The 16,211-nt window shown below is 62.1% G+C and overlaps 2 protein-coding genes across 2 annotated transcripts; both read left to right on the top strand.

Annotated features, from left to right (window-relative positions):
* Window positions 1–15,941, top strand: LOC142033273 (uncharacterized). The gene is made up of 6 exons (XM_075033155.1): window positions 1–167; window positions 1,858–3,572; window positions 9,505–9,593; window positions 9,884–9,946; window positions 10,774–10,869; window positions 12,423–15,941. The coding sequence occupies exons 2-6, from the start codon at window positions 1,863–1,865 to the stop codon at window positions 15,364–15,366; spliced, it is 4,902 nt and encodes a 1,633-aa protein (XP_074889256.1). The 5' UTR covers window positions 1–167; window positions 1,858–1,862; the 3' UTR covers window positions 15,367–15,941.
* Window positions 6,248–9,134, top strand: CPN2 (carboxypeptidase N subunit 2). Its single transcript, XM_075031655.1, has 2 exons — window positions 6,248–6,324; window positions 7,279–9,134. The coding sequence occupies exons 1-2, from the start codon at window positions 6,313–6,315 to the stop codon at window positions 8,929–8,931; spliced, it is 1,665 nt and encodes a 554-aa protein (XP_074887756.1). The 5' UTR covers window positions 6,248–6,312; the 3' UTR covers window positions 8,932–9,134.
* Window positions 15,942–16,211: the final 270 nt, after the last annotated feature.

Genomic DNA, 16,211 nt, shown 5'->3' with positions numbered 1-16,211 from the left:
TTGGAAGCAGCTCTGCTCCAGTGCTTTCCCTAACCCCGTCGCTGCCCCTGTGCTGATTCATTGATTTGGACGGGTTATATACTGGGAGGGGAAGCATGAACCACACTCAGCTCTCTTGCCAGCACAGAGCTGTGCTCGCTCGGCGCTCGTGGCTGCAGGACACTCGGGTAAGTCTTCTCTGCGCTACCGACCCTGTGAGCGGCCCCGGGCCTGGGGGACTCCCGGGGCAGCTCCGAGGGGTGGTGGTGCGGCAGCGGGATCTGCACGTTCAGCATCTTTTGATTTGATGGAGATGTTTGTCTTGCGAGGGTTCTCCGAAAAAGCGAGACCACTTAGGCATTGTGGGAGCTGAAATAGGTTATTGTTTAAGATATGTTGCCTATATAACAACAGAGAAAATTAAGGAGGGCCAAGTAACATCTAGGGGGGCTGAGGTTAGGAGACCTGGGATGCTGAGGGGTTGAGCGGTAGGGAATATTCAGCCCCTTGGTCTGTAAGCTTTTTGTCCCTAGAAGAAAAGAGGAAATAAATTGTTTTCAGCTGCCTTTTCTGAAGGGTGCTCCAGCGTGGATGCTCTCTGAGCCGCCTTACCAGGGAGTGACATGAGCAGGGCTTTTGATGTGCGGAGCGTTTGGGGAAGTTCATAAATGGCTTGTTATAAACAAAGCTGTTCTTGGATGCAGATTGTTTCCATATGGGAAACATAAACCGTGCTGGCTTGTGGAGGGTTCCTCCCTCCCTGCGGGAGAGCAAGCGTGTTCCCTGGAGGAAGCCTGGGGTGGAGGGCAGGGGCTGTGCCCCAGCACCCCGGGGTGCTGTGCCAGCCGGGGCAGCGTGCCCAGACCCCTGCGCTGCTAGACTTGCCCGTCTGGCTGAGCCATCCTCGGGGCCGTGGGAGCGGCAGGTTTTCTCCCTCCCTTGTGCCACACAAAGTTGTTAGCGGGGAGCTGCTCCATGCCAGCCTGGCACAAGGCTGCTGCTTTAATCTAGGGAGGGAGGAAGCTCCTAGGCCAGAGGAGGGAGGAGAGGGTGTCTAAGGGTGCTTGTGGGGTGATGGAGGACCTTGCTGCAAAGCTCTCGTTCCCCCTCAAGCTCCAGGGCTCCCCTGGGACCAGCCTGCATACAGGTGCCCACACTGGACACCCCGCTCTCACAGCCAAAACCAGCCAGGGCCGAGACCTTCTGCTGGGGAAGGGGTGCAGACAGGCCACCCCCGTACCCAGTCTGGGCTGGGGAGCTGGCAGAGGGTCCTGTTGACCCAGGTTCCTGCAGGATCAGCGCTAAAGCACACCCAGGCAGTGGGTGCCAGCGCTGCTCTTGGCTCCGTGACAGGAGCTTATTGCTGCTCGCCACTGGGCAGAGCCAGGAGGGTGCTTGGGGTACTGGGCAGGGGGGGCACCTTTCTTCCTGCCTCCACCCAGCATCCCCGGGACCCGCTTGGCTGTGGGTGCCACAGGCCGGCTCCGGTGCAGGTCTCGGCTCTTCAGTGGTGCCAGGAGGCCAGCGCTGCTGGTAGCAGCTCGCCATGCTCGCTGCAAAACAGGAAACCACGCTCCTGGCCGCTGGAGGAGCCAAGCGAGGGGGACGCCAGGGATGCCACTAATAGCTGTGGTATGGCAGCCAGGCGCCACGGCCCCAGTCTCTGTCCTGCTCTGCGCTCCTGCCTGGGCTGTGCCCAGCCCTGCCTGCTCCCAGCCTTCCTCGCCCCTCCTCCTCTGCCTCGCTGCTACGCTGGGGGCAGGATGGCCGCTGCCTCGGTGGCCTTTTCCAGGGAGAAAGCAGCACCCATCCCTGGCAGCGGCCCTGGGAGCTGGGAAATCGCAGGGGCTGAGCCCGCCTCCTTTGTTTTTACTGCAGGCTCCATGGAGCGGGGAGGCTGGCAGCGGTGGCTGCTGCTGCTGGTGGGCATCCAGCTGGCCCGTGGCCAGTGCCCAGAGCAGTGCCAGTGCGTCCGCACCGCCCAGGTGGAGTGCTCCGGCGCTGGCATCACCACGGTCCCCAGCCCCATCCCCGCAAACGCTATGACCCTCCAGATCATTAACACGCGCATCGCCGAGCTGGGTGACGCGTCCTTCGGCAACGCCTCCCTGCTGATCGGGCTGCGCATCGAGAAGAACAACCTGTCGCGCATCAGCCCCGGGGCCTTCCAGCACCTGCCTGACCTGCGCTACCTCAGCCTGGCCAGCAACAAGCTGCAGGAGCTCCCCGTGCAGGTCTTCGAGCCCCTGGGCAAGCTGGAGTCTCTGCTCCTCTCCAGCAACCAGATCCTCCAGGTCGAGCCTTCCCACTTCGCCCACCTGAGCAACCTCAAGGAGCTGCAGCTGCACGGGAACAACCTGCAGGAGCTGAAGGAGGGGGTGTTCGACCAGCTCACCAGCCTCACCAAGCTCAACCTGGCCAGGAACAACATCGACCGCCTGCCGCCCCGGGCCTTTGAGCGGCTGGCGCGGCTGCAGGTGCTGCGGCTCTACGAGAACCGGCTCCGGCAGATCCCGGCAGGCGCCTTTGACGGGCTGCCGGAGCTTCAGGAGCTGGGGCTGCACCAGAACCAGCTGGAGATGCTGTCCCCGGAGCTCTTTGTGCACAACGGGAACCTGCAGAAGCTCTACCTGTCCAACAACCTCCTCGCCACCCTGCCGAGCGGCATCTTCTTGCCCCTGCGTGCCCTTGCCAAGATCACCCTGCACGTCAACCGCCTGCGGGACATCTCCCCCGGCGCCTTCGGGCCCATGCCGGACCTGCGGGAGCTGTGGCTCTACGAGAACGAGCTTTCCACCCTCCCTGCCGCCGTCTTCAGCAACCTCACCCAGCTGCAGCTCCTGGTCCTCAGCAAGAACCGGCTGCGCTCGGTGGCGCCGGGGGCTTTCCGGGGCTTGGGGGAGGTGCTGGAGCTGTCGCTGCACTCCAACTCCCTGCGCCGCCTGGACGCCCGGGCGCTGGAGGGGATGCCCAAGCTGCAGAACATCTCCCTGCACCACAACCAGCTGCAGGCGCTGCCGCGGGGCCTCTTCGGGGCCACCCCGGGGCTGCAGCACCTGCAGCTGCACTCCAATGCCCTGGAGTACCTGCCCGCCGGCATCTTCTCCCCCCTGGCCACCCTGCGAGAGGTGAGGCTGCACAACAACTCCTGGCGCTGCGACGAGGGCATCCTGCCCCTGCGGGGCTGGCTGGAGGACAACCCCCACAAGGTGGGCGAGACACCCCCCCTCTGTGCCCAGCCCCCCACCCTGCGGGGCACCCCCATTGCCAGGCTGCCGCGGGACCAGCTCCTCGCCCCCCGCTCCCCCGCTGCCTCCCCCCAGCCCAGCACCCCGCTCCCCGCTCGCCCCTCCGAGGTGGCGTTGCCGGAGGGTGCCTGGACGGAGCCCCCCACGGGGCTGCCGGTCTCCCCACGGCAGGAGGAGAAGGAGGAGGAGGAAGAGGAGAGGGGCCGGTGGGGGCTGACACGCATGCAGAGCGGGGTGGTGGTGGCCGTCATTGTGCTGGTGTGCGTGGCCCTGCTCGCCGCTCTGGTGGCACTGGTGGTCTACGGCTGTAGGAAGAAGAGCCACGTCGTGCTCATGAGGATGAAGGCGCCCAACGAAGCCTGAGCGCCCGGCAGACCCTGGGGGGGAGCGGTGCTGGCAGGGCATCTCCTCCCCATGGGGCCAAGGGACGTGACAGTGGCTCTATATCAGCTGCCCTTGCTGATTGGGACGGGCCAGCATCATCCCGCGTGCTGCGCGTCCCCCCTGCCCTGCTCTGCTTTGCCCTGCCCTGCAGCAGGGCGTCCCCCCGGGTGACCTCCCACGGCTGCCCTCTGTCCCCAGCCCCTCCTGCCTCCAGTGCAGCCTCTGTGCTCGTTCCCCGCCTGGGGGTCAGCAGCTGGGGTGCGGGGGGGCTGAGAGGGACCCCTCGAGCAGGGAGCCACAGCCTGACCACGATGGTGCTAACCCCTCCACCTTACATCCTCCCCTCCAGCGCTGCCTGCCCTCGCACCGCCTGCCGCCCATCCCCAGCCCTTGTGCCCCATCTTCCCCCCGTCCCTGCTATGCCTTCAGCCTCTGCCCCTGCCTGGGCAGCCGGGTACGAGCTGTCCCACAGGGCCGGGAGCTGAGCGAGCACCTTCGCCCCCAGCAGAGCCTCGTGTCCTCGCGCTGCCTCGCAGCTCACCCGCGTCCGGGCGCGTATCCCCGCAGGGCTGGGCCACGCTGCTGCTAGCGTGGCACACCCTGAGTGACTCGGCCGTGTCCAAGCTGCCCTCCCTGCCCGCAGGCAGGGTGGGCCAGAGCGCAGCCAGCATCTTCCCCCGCTCCGAGCAGCCTCCTGCTTCTCCCGCCCTTGTGCATCTCCAGCCAGGAGAGCCGCGGGGAAGCGTGCTGGTGTCTGGGTGCAGCGGCAGCCCCCCTCAGTCCTCACCGCACCCTGGTGCTAACCCTCCTGGGACCGTGCCCCTGCCTGCTGAGCCCTGCCCCAACCCCGTGGGTGCTTGGGGGGCTTGCACCAGCCCCTGCTGTGGGGGAAATTGTAGGGGTGGGACGATGGGTGTGAAGTGTCTGCCAGGGGCTGGGAGAGGCTCCTGTGCTTGTGCCCCGGGGCTGCTGGAGCACGCCAGGGCTGCTCCTGCTGCACCCCATCCCTGGTCCTCGCTGCTTCAATACCCTCGTGCACCCTCCACCAGCTAGTGAGCAGACTGGCCCTCCTCTGCCCGGCAAGGCTTCTTCCTCCTCCTTCCTCGCGTGTCCTCCTGTATGTGCCTAGTCCCGCTGCCTGCTTGCAGCCCTCAGGCAGCAGAGGTGCTGGCAGCCCACAGTGGGGGGGGTCAGCAAGCGCTGGCTGCTCTGCAATTCACAGGTGGGTGCTGTGCCAACCCCCCCCGCAGCACCTGCATCCTGCAGTCACCCTGCCTCCTCCAGCCGTGGCACAGCCACGGAGGGGTCCAGCTCACCTCTGCGCCTGGTGCGGCATGGCAGCGCCAGGCTGCCTGGGGATTACTGCCACGGGACGAGGGTCACGCTTGGTGTGCATCCCATAGTGCTGGCTGCTCGCAGCACCCCAGGAGCCAGAGCTGGTGCAAGCAGCCCCACGCTCGTGCACGTGATGGGATACTCCTCCGGACTGTGACCTGCATGGCGGTGGGAGACGGGACTGTGCCGCGGGGCTATTGGGTGCTGTTGGGTGACTTCTCCATTAAAGTGCAGTTGTCCACCCCCAGTGCCAAAAGCTGTTTATTCACTCCTCCGTGATACGCAGTCGGGGAATGACCCAGCAGGGTCAGGAGCTGCACTGAATTTCCACACCTAAGAGTTTTTTTCATGTTGAGGAAAAGCCCATACAGGCTGGTGAGGCTGGAAGAGGGTTAGTGGGCTGTGGTCACAGAACCCATGCTGGTCCTTGGGCTCCAACCTGGGTGAGGGACCAGGGAGGGCTCAGCCATCCAACAGCAGCGGGATGGCTTTTGAAGAGTGAGCTGAGCCCTCAGCAAGCTTCTGGGGCAGGGCACCGAGGGTTTAGCCAGCACCACTCTGGGGTGGTGGGGAGCTCGCCTGGCTCCCCTCAGGGCTGGCTGCCGCTGGCTTGTGTCAGCTGAGTTTCTCCATGTGTCACTGTTTGCTCCGCCAGTCTGGCTGACTGCATGTAAGTGTCCCTCCTCCTGCCCCTGGGGGTGCCTCCGTGGCTGCTGCCGCCCCAGCTTGTTCCAACACAGGCCCTTAAGGTGGTGCACGCTGCTCCCCCGGGCAGGTTGCAAGCTCCCAGGGAGTCCGGCTGGTCCACAGGTCCCTCTGGCCATCCCACCGCTGGCTGGGTGCACGTCATGGGCTGCAAAACACCTGGTGCATCTCAGTATGGTGGTCCCAGGGTGGTCACCTCCCCATGGCATTGCTTTGCCTTGCTAAGCTGTGCTTGGTCCCCTCTCATGCAAGAGATGTTTGCTAGCACCATTTCCCAGTGAAATTTAATAAAGTCCAGGGGGTCTCTCTCGGGGGCTGCCGGAAGCAAGCGTGCTGACCTCAGTGTGGGACCGGTGCCACCCGTGACAGCAGCGCCCTGCCACCATCCCCAGGCCAGTGGATGTCCAGGGCCGGAACCCCGCTTCCCTGCCAGGATGCTTGCTGGCAGCTGCCTCTGGCCTCACCTCCAGTTCCTCTGGGGCTGGGTTATTTTTTGAAGCACTCCAAGGACACGGGTTGTTGTTGCCGATAAGCAACAAGGGGCAGCTCCGCCCCAGCAGGAACAGCTCATCGGCTGACTTCCCATCCGCCCCAGGATACGTGCCATCTCAGTGAGCAGCGTGCCTGCAAACCTGCCGCAGGCTCGGTGGCAGTCTCCACGATGCCACACTCGGTAAGTAGTGGCCACGCCACTTGGGTAGTTTGGGGGGCCTGGGGTGGGTGGGAGCTGCTGTTGGCTCTGGTGAAAACAAGTGAGATGGTGGAGAGGAAAAGCCAAGGCCAACAGTGCTCTCGAGTGCTGGTGTTAAGTCCAGGATAGCCCCACTTGTGCGGGGTGCCTGCAGGAGGGCATTGCTGTGGGGCGGGCAGCATCCCCCATCATGTGGCAGCACTGGCATGTATCCCAAGTAGGGAGGGACTGGCAGAGGTCTGGAGGCTACTGCCTCAAAAAGTGCCTCCTGTGGGCTGGGAGCAGGCGTTTGGTCAAGCTGAATATCCCTTGGGCAGGTTTGATGCTGCTCTAGTTGCTTGCAGAGAAAGAAGTACTTGATGGGCAATCAGAAGTACAACCGGTGGAGCCCGCTCCTTTTGTCACCGAGCACAGAGCAGCCCTGCAGCCCTGTCCCCACCACCCAGTGTGCACAGCACATCCCCGTGCTTCGCATGCTCCCCCAGCCCAGAGCCCAGATTTGTGCCCACGGAGATATCTCGCGAGGCCACAGGTTCCCCCAAGACGCCCCCGTGGGAGCACACGGGTCCCACCTCGGCCGCTGCTCTGCAGGACGCGGGGACCTTTCATGAGGGTGGCACCACCCTGGTTGTCACAGGGCAGACTGGAGTGGGGCTGGGGTGCAGGAGAAGAGCCCCTGCCCACCGCACAGGGCAGGCGAGGAGAGTTTTGGGAGGGAAGTGCTCCTCGTTCCCGCAAGCGGAGTGCTGGGGTGGTGCGGGCAGCCGTGGCTGGAGAGACGGCCCATGACCAGGGCAGCTGCCCACGCCGGCAGTGCCCCAGAGGTTGCTCCCGCTGCCGTTCTGGCTGCAGAAGCCGCTTTCCCAGCAGTGCCCACCTGCGGGTGCAGATTTCTGCCTCACCGAGGCAGAGGATGAGGCTCTACTCCTTCTCCAGTGCAGGCTGCTGGTCTACGCGCTGCTGGGGCTGGGGTCCCTGCTGGTGGGGGGGCTGCCCCTGCCCTGCCCTCCCACCTGCCAGTGTTATGACACCTCCAAAATCTTCTGCTCGGAGGAGAGGATGCGGGAGATCCCGGCGGGCCTGCCAGGGAACGCCACCCAGATCTTCTTCGTGGAGACAGCCCTGAGCAGCGTCCGCAGGGGGGCCCTGGGCTCCAGCACCACCCTCACCAAGCTGGTCTTCCTCAACAACAACATCCAGGAGCTGGAGGCCGGCGCCTTTCAGGGGCTGCCCAGCCTCACGGAGCTGGAGGTGTCGGGGAACCCCTTGCCGGCAGTCAGCCCGGAGGTGCTGCTGGGGCTGCCCAGCCTCAGCAAGCTCTCCCTGGGTGCCAACGCCATCCGCTCCCTGCACCCGGGGCTCTTCGCCGCTGCTTGTCGCCTGCAGGACCTGCGCTTGCCAGGGAACAAGATTGAGGTTCTGCCCGCCGACATCTTCCGCCCGCTCCGACGCCTCCAGACCCTGGACCTCTCGCAGAACGCCCTGGCCGAGCTGCCGGCTGGGCTGCTGACGCCACTGGTCGCCCTCCGCCTCCTCAAGCTCAGCGAGAACCTGCTGACACGGGTGCCCTCCGGCGCTTTCAGGGCACTGGGCCGGCTGGCCGAGCTCCACCTGGATGGTAACTGGCTGGAGGAGCTGCCGGCCAGCGCTTTTGCTGGACTGGGGGGGCTGCGGCGGCTGCAGCTGCAGCACAACCACCTCGGCAGCCTGGCCCCTGACATCTTTGCCGGTCTCCCCAACCTCACCGTCCTCAGCCTGGAGGGCAACCGCCTGGCCACCCTGCCTGCCGCCCTCTTCGCCGGCACCCCTCACCTCCTCCACCTCTCGCTGGCTCGCAACCAGCTGGAGACGCTGCCCCAGGGGCTCTTTGCCAACCTGTCGGCGCTGCAGACCCTGATGCTCTCGCACAACGCCGTGACCCATCTCCCTGCCGGGGTTTTCCAGGCCCTGGCAGGGCTGACAGCGCTGCAGCTGAGCCACAACAACCTCTCCAGCCTGCCGGCTGGGCTGCTGGCCGGGCTGCCCCTCCTCACCGCCCTGGCGCTGGACCACAACCGCCTGGCCCGCTTGCCCCCGGGGCTCTTCGATGCCAACGAGGGGCTGGCACACGTGGGGCTGGCCGACAACCCCTGGGCCTGCGACTGCCGCCTCGCCTATCTCCTGGGCTGGCTCCAGGACTTCGCCGAGCCCCTCACCCACGCGCGAGCCTCCTGCGCCAGCCCGGCCGCTCTCCGGGGACGGTTCCTGCTGGAGGTCTCCCAGGGGCAGCTGGAGTGCCCGGGAGCGCCTGGCATCCCCCAGGAGGAGGGCTGGGACAAGGAGCGGGGGGAGGATGCTCTGGGGCAGTGCACCTACAGCAACCCTGAGGGCACCGTAAGCATGGCCTGTGATGCCACGAGCTGCCAGCAGCTCAGCCTTCGCCTCCCTCCTCCTCCTCCTCCTCCTCCCGGGCAGGTGGCAGGGACAGGGCTGGTGTACCAGGGTGCCTGGGTGCTGCGCTCCCGCTGTGGCACGCTGCAGGTCAGCGTCCTTGTCAGGGCGCAGAGCGGGGATGAGGCCATGTCACCAGCTCTCCCCGCTGAGCCCTAGAGCTCGGGCAGGCGCCAGCTTCTGCCTGCTCTTGCATTGGCAACCTCGGAAACAGCCTGAGAAAAAACACGCCATCTCGCTCCGCTACCCCGGTGTGGTCACCAGCCAACACCGAGCTCCCTGCAAAAGCCGGCCTAGTGGTATTTATTCTCCCAGCTATGCGTTTGCCCTGTATTTCAAATATAATTAAAATGTATATATGATTCCTGTGCAGCCAGTTCCCATGGTGGAGAGTAGAAACACTGTTCCCCTGCCTCTGTCCGTGTATCTGGGAGGAGCGGTGAAGGTTGCTGTGGTCCGCCGGGGACTCGGCCGGGGCTGTGCGTGGTGCAGCATGGGTGCAGGTGCCTGGCAGCGAGTAGGTGCCGCTCTCCGGCGTGCTCATCTCTGCCCGCTGCAGCCTGGCACTAACCCCCAGGGCACGGGTTTGGGGCAGGGTGTCCAAGGGAGACATGGGCGAGTGCTGCCGACCGCCCAGCGAGGGGCACGGCCTGCCTGGCCGCAGGGTGGGCTCCAGCCCAGGGCTGTGCACCGGCAGGTCCCCCACTCACCCTGGCTGGGCTTGGCCTGCAGCCCCCCCCCCCCCGCAGTCAGCCCCACGGAGGCTCCGCGGAGACGGGGCGCAAAGTCCCAGCGGGCGCTGCCCACCCAGGGGATGGCAGGTAAGGTGGGTGCTCCCCTAAGAGAGCAAGCGCGTGGGCACGCACGGGTGGGTGCGTGGTCGCGGGTGCACGCACTGTGCAAGGCGTTCTCCCGGCGGTTGCGGTGCGGTGTTCCTGCACCATCTTGCGGCCGCTGGGACGGCCACCTCCAAGCCTGGAGCAGCGATGCTGCGGCTGGCTGCAGCTCCCCAAACCCTGCCGCAGCTGCCACACCACGGCCTGGGGAGGCTGGTGTCGCTTCTGCCGGGAGCTCTGTCCCCTCGTCCACCCTGGCTCCTGCCACCCTGCAGCCTCCGGAGCGGCCTGGCAGCGAGCGGGGACCTGGACGCATGTGGCAGTGATGTTGGAAAGGGGTACGGCTGCTGAAAACGTGCAGTAGTTTGAGTGTTTTTTTAAATGTGCCGGGAAAGGTATAATGAAGCCCAGCATGTGCAAGCTGAGCCTTAATAAGAGCAGGTGAAAACTGAGGAAGAAATGTTTAAATGCAATTAGTGCAACTAGCCTTTGGGAAGTGATGGATGCCTTGTCATTTTAAGTCTTTGCATCAAACAGGGTGTTTCTTCCCACAAGACACCCTGCACTGGCCAGGAGCCCCGGGTGTCACCGTAGGAGGGTCTTCGGCTTGTGCTAGGATGGAGGGGAGCACAACGCTGAGCCCCAGCCCTACGGCCAGCGAGGTGTGGAGCCGTGGGGCTGAGCCCAGAGCCCGGGTGTCAGTGCATCTGCCTGGCCGCAGATGTTATCCCTGTTATAAGCTTAAACAAATGGCTTCAGAGCAGCACCTTTAGCTACATAAGGCAATTCCTGAGGAAGGAAACAGCTGGATATTTTTAATAGGAAAAGCTTTAAATAGGAAAACTTTCTGTTGTGTTGGTGGGGGTGGTGCCTGTGAAGCTGATGGGTTACGCTGGTGGAGATGTGGGACTGCAGAGAGCATCAGCTACAAAACAGGCTGGCCTGGAGATCTTCAGGTTTTCCTGGATGTAACTAGTCAAGTGGTGCCAGCAGATAACACCTGGGGGGTACGTGCCTGTCACTTCTCTGAGGGGTTTCTGCAACGGCCTCCCACAGTGGGGCTGCAGCTCCGCTGCCTGCTCCCTGGCCGTCCCTTATCTCCCCACGCAGACCTGTCCCCTGACCTCATGCGAAACCAAGCCCTGCGCCTGGGCCGTGGATAAAGAGCTGGCCAGGTGATGGGACCCTCGTCTGGTGGCCTCGCTCCTCACACGGCACAGCTCGCTCTGGCGGCTGGACTCGTTCGCAAGCGCTCCGCCAAGTAAGTGATGCAAAATGCTTTATTTGCTCTTTAAAATGTGCTGGGAGGGAGAGCTCTGGGGGGGCTGGTGATTGTTTCCTTGCAGCAGGGAGCAGGAGAGGCTGCAGCACCGTGAGCTGGGGCCGTCCCTCCGTGTCCCTGTGCTGCTGGGGGGTGGGACAAGTAAGGAGCCACACTGAGGTCCACCGCAGCCAGATGCGGTGAGGGAGAGTTTTAAAAGAGCTTTGGAGTTCAAAACTGTTTATTTTCATGCCCATGCACTCGGTCCAGCCATTCCCACCTGTGCACTTAACCCATCGTGCTGCCCCTGCAGCTGAAGTGAAGCAGGCACTTTTGCATCCGCACCCCCGGCTCCTGCACCCGAGTCTCCCAGGGGAGAGGATGGGCAGGGGTCAGCAGCAGCTTCTGCCCTGGGGAACCCCACGGGGCAGCTGGCACATACCTAACCTCCCATCGGTTTCTCTTCAAACCCAGTGGCTTTCAGCCTCCTGTATTTGCTGACCTCTCAACGTTTTTCAAAAAATAACTTTTCATAGCAAATTTACCCTCCCAGCACAAGTTTTTTGCATGGTCAGCCTTGATGGACACCCAAGAAGCAACCCACAGCCATTTCCCCTGCTCCCACCCAGGGCTGTGAACCACAAGCTGGAAACTATGGTCTCAGTACGACGCTCGTGGCCATTAAACCCCAGCTAATGTGTTAGCTGAGTGTTTCCAAATGACTCGATGGAAGTGGTGGACTTTACGTGGCTATTGGTGGGTATGCATGAGTGACTTCACTTCCTAACTGCAGGTCAGAGCCCTAAATGCTAGGTGTTGAAGAGTTCATCTGTGGACATTTCATAGTCTTTTAATGAGCCTCGCTCTAAAGCTTGGTTGCTGTTCACAGGTTAACCATTTCTATCTGACAGAGCTGCATAACCAAGGCCAAAATATGATGTGATTAGCAAGAATCTTGAAAGGAGATGCTTAGAAGCCATGTTTTAAATGACCCCCCTGAACTGAGAGAAGCACCAATGAAATAGCAAGTCCATGCAGCACAGTGTGGAAATTCTGAGTAAACAAGGTCATCTGGTCTTGGCTGGCTTCTGGGACCCTTTCTGGTGCCTCATTAGCAAGCGCAGGGCTGACTGCTTCTGTTGTTGCATGAATGGGCTGTTGCCCTGCTGAGTAACTGGACCCACTGGGGCAGCGCTAATGGGCAGCAGCACTTTGCCTTCTTCACCCAGACAGATGCCAAGCCTACAGCCCAAATGTGGGAGAAGGAGGGCCAGAGAACAGACCGTCCAGCCCTTGTCCCTCCTGGAACGTCTCCCAGTGCCAAGCCATGAGCTGGCTCGCTCTGCCTTCCTCTCCATCCCTCGGTACCAACGGCCATGAACTCTTGTAAATGCAGCGTACGTTGGCTTGTACAGTCTCTCTCTCCTAAAATGAGTTATGATATGCAAACAGAAGAGTCCTGAGAGTTGAATGACAGCGTGGTACCACAGTTCATGAGCTGTGGACGGATATTTTTTGTTCTTCATAACTGATTTTTGAAATCTTTTTTTCAGGACAATGTACCAGCATTTCCTCTTCCTTTTCTTCCTCTTCTTCCATCTCCATAAATGCCAAGATCAAATCCTGGGTGAAGATCCATATGAAATGCCCAAAGACTACCAGGAGGTCTACAGAGGGACAAAAAATGACATCAAAGAGATCCCAAAGATTGTAAAGCCCTTCATTTCTGAGATGATCTTTGTGCAAACCAGCATCACTGCTATAAGGAAAGGTGCCTTTGGGTACATGCCCAACCTGATCAAGATTTTGTTTATTGGCAACAAGATCAAGACAGTTGAACCTGGAGCCTTTGATAATTTGGTCAAGCTGAGGGACTTGGAGATCTCTGGTGCCTTGTTGGAAGAACTAGCTGTGGGCACTTTCCAAAACCTCCCAAGCTTGCAGAGGCTGGAGCTGAGAGACAGCCACCTCAGATACATCCCCAAAGGCCTGTTTGATGGGCTGGAAAATTTGGGAGAGCTCTCCCTGCACATCAATGCAATCTCTTCTCTTCCAGAAGGCATTTTTGATTCTCTCGTCAATCTAACATTTTTGGACCTTGCTAGAAACAGGATCACAACTCTTCCTGGGGATGCCTTTAGCAAACTCCCTCAGCTGCAAGTCCTCCGGTTGTATGAGAACGAGTTGCAGGATCTCCCAGAGGGGCTGCTAGACAGTCAGTTGGGACTGCTGGAGCTCAGCCTTCAGAGCAACAGGCTCAGGGCACTGCCATCCATGTTTCTGAGGAGGCTGCCTCACCTGGAGAAGCTCCTCTTGGACAACAACTTCATCGAGGTTCTCCCACCTCAGGGCTTTTTTGGTTTAAACAAATTGAAGCTGCTGACTCTGAGTTCAAACCACATTACGGAGCTCCCCTGCTGCCTTTTTGACACCATGCCACACCTGCGGGAGCTGGACCTGGGCAGGAACAGTTTGGCCACACTTCCAGATGGCATCTTTGTCAACCTTACGTCTCTTGGCAAACTCATCTTGTCCCACAACCAGCTAGCAGCCCTGCCAAGAGGAGCCTTCACTGGGCTCAGCAAGCTGTTGGACCTCCAGCTGGACACAAATCAGCTCTCTGCTCTGGATGATGAGGTCTTTGCTTCTCTCCCAAATCTGAAAACCCTCAACCTTCGGAAGAACCAGCTGGAGAGTGTGCCCCGAGGGCTTCTGGACCCCCTGAAGAAGCTCAGCTCAGTGTATCTGAGTGGAAACCCATGGAGATGTGACTGCAACCTCTGCTACCTGCACAGCTGGATCCTAGGCAACAGTGAGAAGGTCAAATTGTCCACCCAAGTATCATGCAAGAGTCCACCCCACCTGGCAGGGCAAGCAGTGGCATCGCTGAGGGATGACCACTTAACTTGCCAAGCTACTCTGCCTCTTTCAGCTTCTTTTACCCCGTCTCTGCCATTCACCTCCACATCATCACAGGGGATATCAATGTTGCTGTCACCTGGAGCCTTGCCCACTGCAGCGCCAACCACGTTGTCACTAGCAGCCTTTCCCATCATGGCACTGCCAACCAAGCTGTCACCTGTGGCCACCTCTGCCATGACGCCAACGGAGGCCTTCTTCACCACTCCATCACCAACTGTGCTGCTGAAGGCCTTCATTGCTACCCCATCACCAACTGTGCTGCCCAAGACCTCCATCACCACCTCATCATCAACCAATGTGCCCAAGACCTCCATCACCACACTGTCATCAACCATGCTGCCCAAGACATCCATCACCATGACATCAACCATGCTGCCAAAGGCCTCCATCACCACCCCATCATCATCTGTGCTGCCTGAGACCTCCATCACCACCCCATCACCAACTGTGCCGTCTGAGACCTCCATCACCACCCCATCACCAGCTGTGCCACCTGAGACCTCCATCACCACCCCATCACCAGCTGTGCCACCTGAGACCTCCATCACCACTCCATCACCAGTTGTGCCACCTGAGACCTCCATCACCACCCTATCACCAGTTGTGCCACTTGAGGTCTCCATCACCACCCCATCACCAAGTGTGCTGCCAGAGACCTCCATCAACACACCATCATCAACCATGCTGCCAAAGGCCTCCATCACCATCCCATCACCAACTGTGTTGCCCGAGACCTCCGTCACCACCCCATCACCAGCCGTGCTGCCAGAGACCTCCATCAATATACCATCACCAGCTGTGCTGCCCAAGGCTTCCATCACCACCCCCTCACCCGCTGTGCCACAGGAGGCCTTCAGCCTGCGTGTAACTCCACCCGTCATAAGCCTACAGCCTCCTGGGACCCCCAGCCCAGAGCCCGCACTGTCCACTCTAGCTTCTGCCACCACACCAGTGCCAACCGGCCCGCTGGCAGCCACCACCAGACAAGCGTCTCCCGCTCTTCTGGTGCCCGTGGAGAGGCCAGCCCCCATCCAGTGGGGGACATCCAGCATCTCCCTTGTCTCGCCCCCCCCTGAGGCACTCTGGCCACCCCCCAGGGCTGCCGTGCCGGGCATGGTCCTTCTGGCCTCACACTCCCCGTCCCACCGTGCGCCAGGCGGGGAGCAGGACCGTGCCACCGCACGGAGCTTGTCCACGGTCGGCACCCGGCCCTCTCCCACCGCCCCCCAACGCGCTCCCACCCCTGCAGGCACCGTCCCGCTCCCGACACCTCCTGTCCCCCCGCCGCCAGACCACACGAGCCCCTGGCCGGCCTCCCCACCCCTGGCCCCCAGCGGCCCTCGCACCCGGGGCTTCGCCCTGCGGTCCAGCCCGCGGCACTGCCGGGTCTCCCTGGCCCTGGGCCTGGCCGCGCTGGCGCTGCAGGCGGGCTGCGCGCTGCTCTGGGGGACGCTCGGCCTTCTCCTGCGCCGAGCCACCCGCCGCCGGGGCCACCCCACGCCACCCGTGAGGCTGCTGCGTCTCCAAGGCCTGGGTGCCCCGGGGCCCCCCGAGCAAACCCGGGCACCGCTTTGAGCTTCGCTGCCCCTGCGTGAGCTGGGCAGTGCCCGTCGCCCTCCTCTGGGGGGTCTGGAGCCACGTCGCGGGGTGCGGACCGTCCCGCGGGGGTGGGTGTCCCAGCACCCAGGCTGTTTTGGGGTCCGTCCCAGCTGGCCGCTGGAGATGCCGGCCTCGCTGCCTGACGGGCCCTTCTGCCAAGCGACACTAGATGGCATCCCGACACAGGCGGTGGCTGCCGCTGCCTGACCAGGGCCACCGGCAGCAGAGAGGGCGAGCAGTGGCCCCGAAATGCCGGAGACCCCGCACCCGACCAGCTGGAGACCTCGCTGGACCCCGGGCACGGCCCCCTCTTGCCTGCAGGGTCCGGTCGGGGCTTCTGCCTGCATCTCCTCCGCATCCCCGGCGGGTACCTGCAGGGTGCGAGCAGCCCTTGGGGAAGGAGATCCCAAGGCCTCCTGCCCCGCGCCCCAGCTTCTTCCCCGCGTCGCATTACGGGATGTGTCGGTGCCCGCGCATCCATCGTAACACTCTGACCTCTCCCTCTCTCTTTCTCCCTTCCCTCCTCACTGATATTAAAGCCTCCGCTGCATCTCTGCCATGCACTGAAGGGCTGGAGAGAGGAGTATTTTCAACCCAGGGCTTTTCTCACCCTGACCTGCTGCGGGGATTCCTGTGGCTTGCGGGAGCGCGGGGGTCCCCAGTCAGTGCTGGCCGTCAGGGACCGGTGTAGGACCAGGGTTGCACACCCTCCTGCAGGCAGCAGCATAGAGAGACAATAGACGTGCTTTTCTCCCCCCTCTTAAATCTCATGCCCCCAAAACCTCTTTGCGATGCTGCCTGTCCTGGCCTCTCTCGAAGAG

Source organism: Buteo buteo, chromosome 7 (assembly GCF_964188355.1).
Source record: "Buteo buteo chromosome 7, bButBut1.hap1.1, whole genome shotgun sequence".
NCBI lineage: Eukaryota > Metazoa > Chordata > Aves > Accipitriformes > Accipitridae > Buteo > Buteo buteo.
This window is presented reverse-complemented; position numbering and strand designations above follow the sequence as displayed.

Excerpts from the sequence above, each read along its gene's own strand:
- LOC142033273 (XM_075033155.1), top strand. The coding sequence starts at position 1,863 with ATGGAGCGGGGAGGCTGGCAGCGGTGGCTGCTGCTGCTGGTGGGCATC. Across the intron at positions 3,573-9,504 it reads TCGTGCTCATGAGGATGAAG|CCCCCCCCCCCCCGCAGTCA; the intron begins GCGCCCAACGAA and ends CTTGGCCTGCAG. Across the intron at positions 9,594-9,883 it reads GCCCACCCAGGGGATGGCAG|CCTCCGGAGCGGCCTGGCAG; the intron begins GTAAGGTGGGTG and ends GCCACCCTGCAG.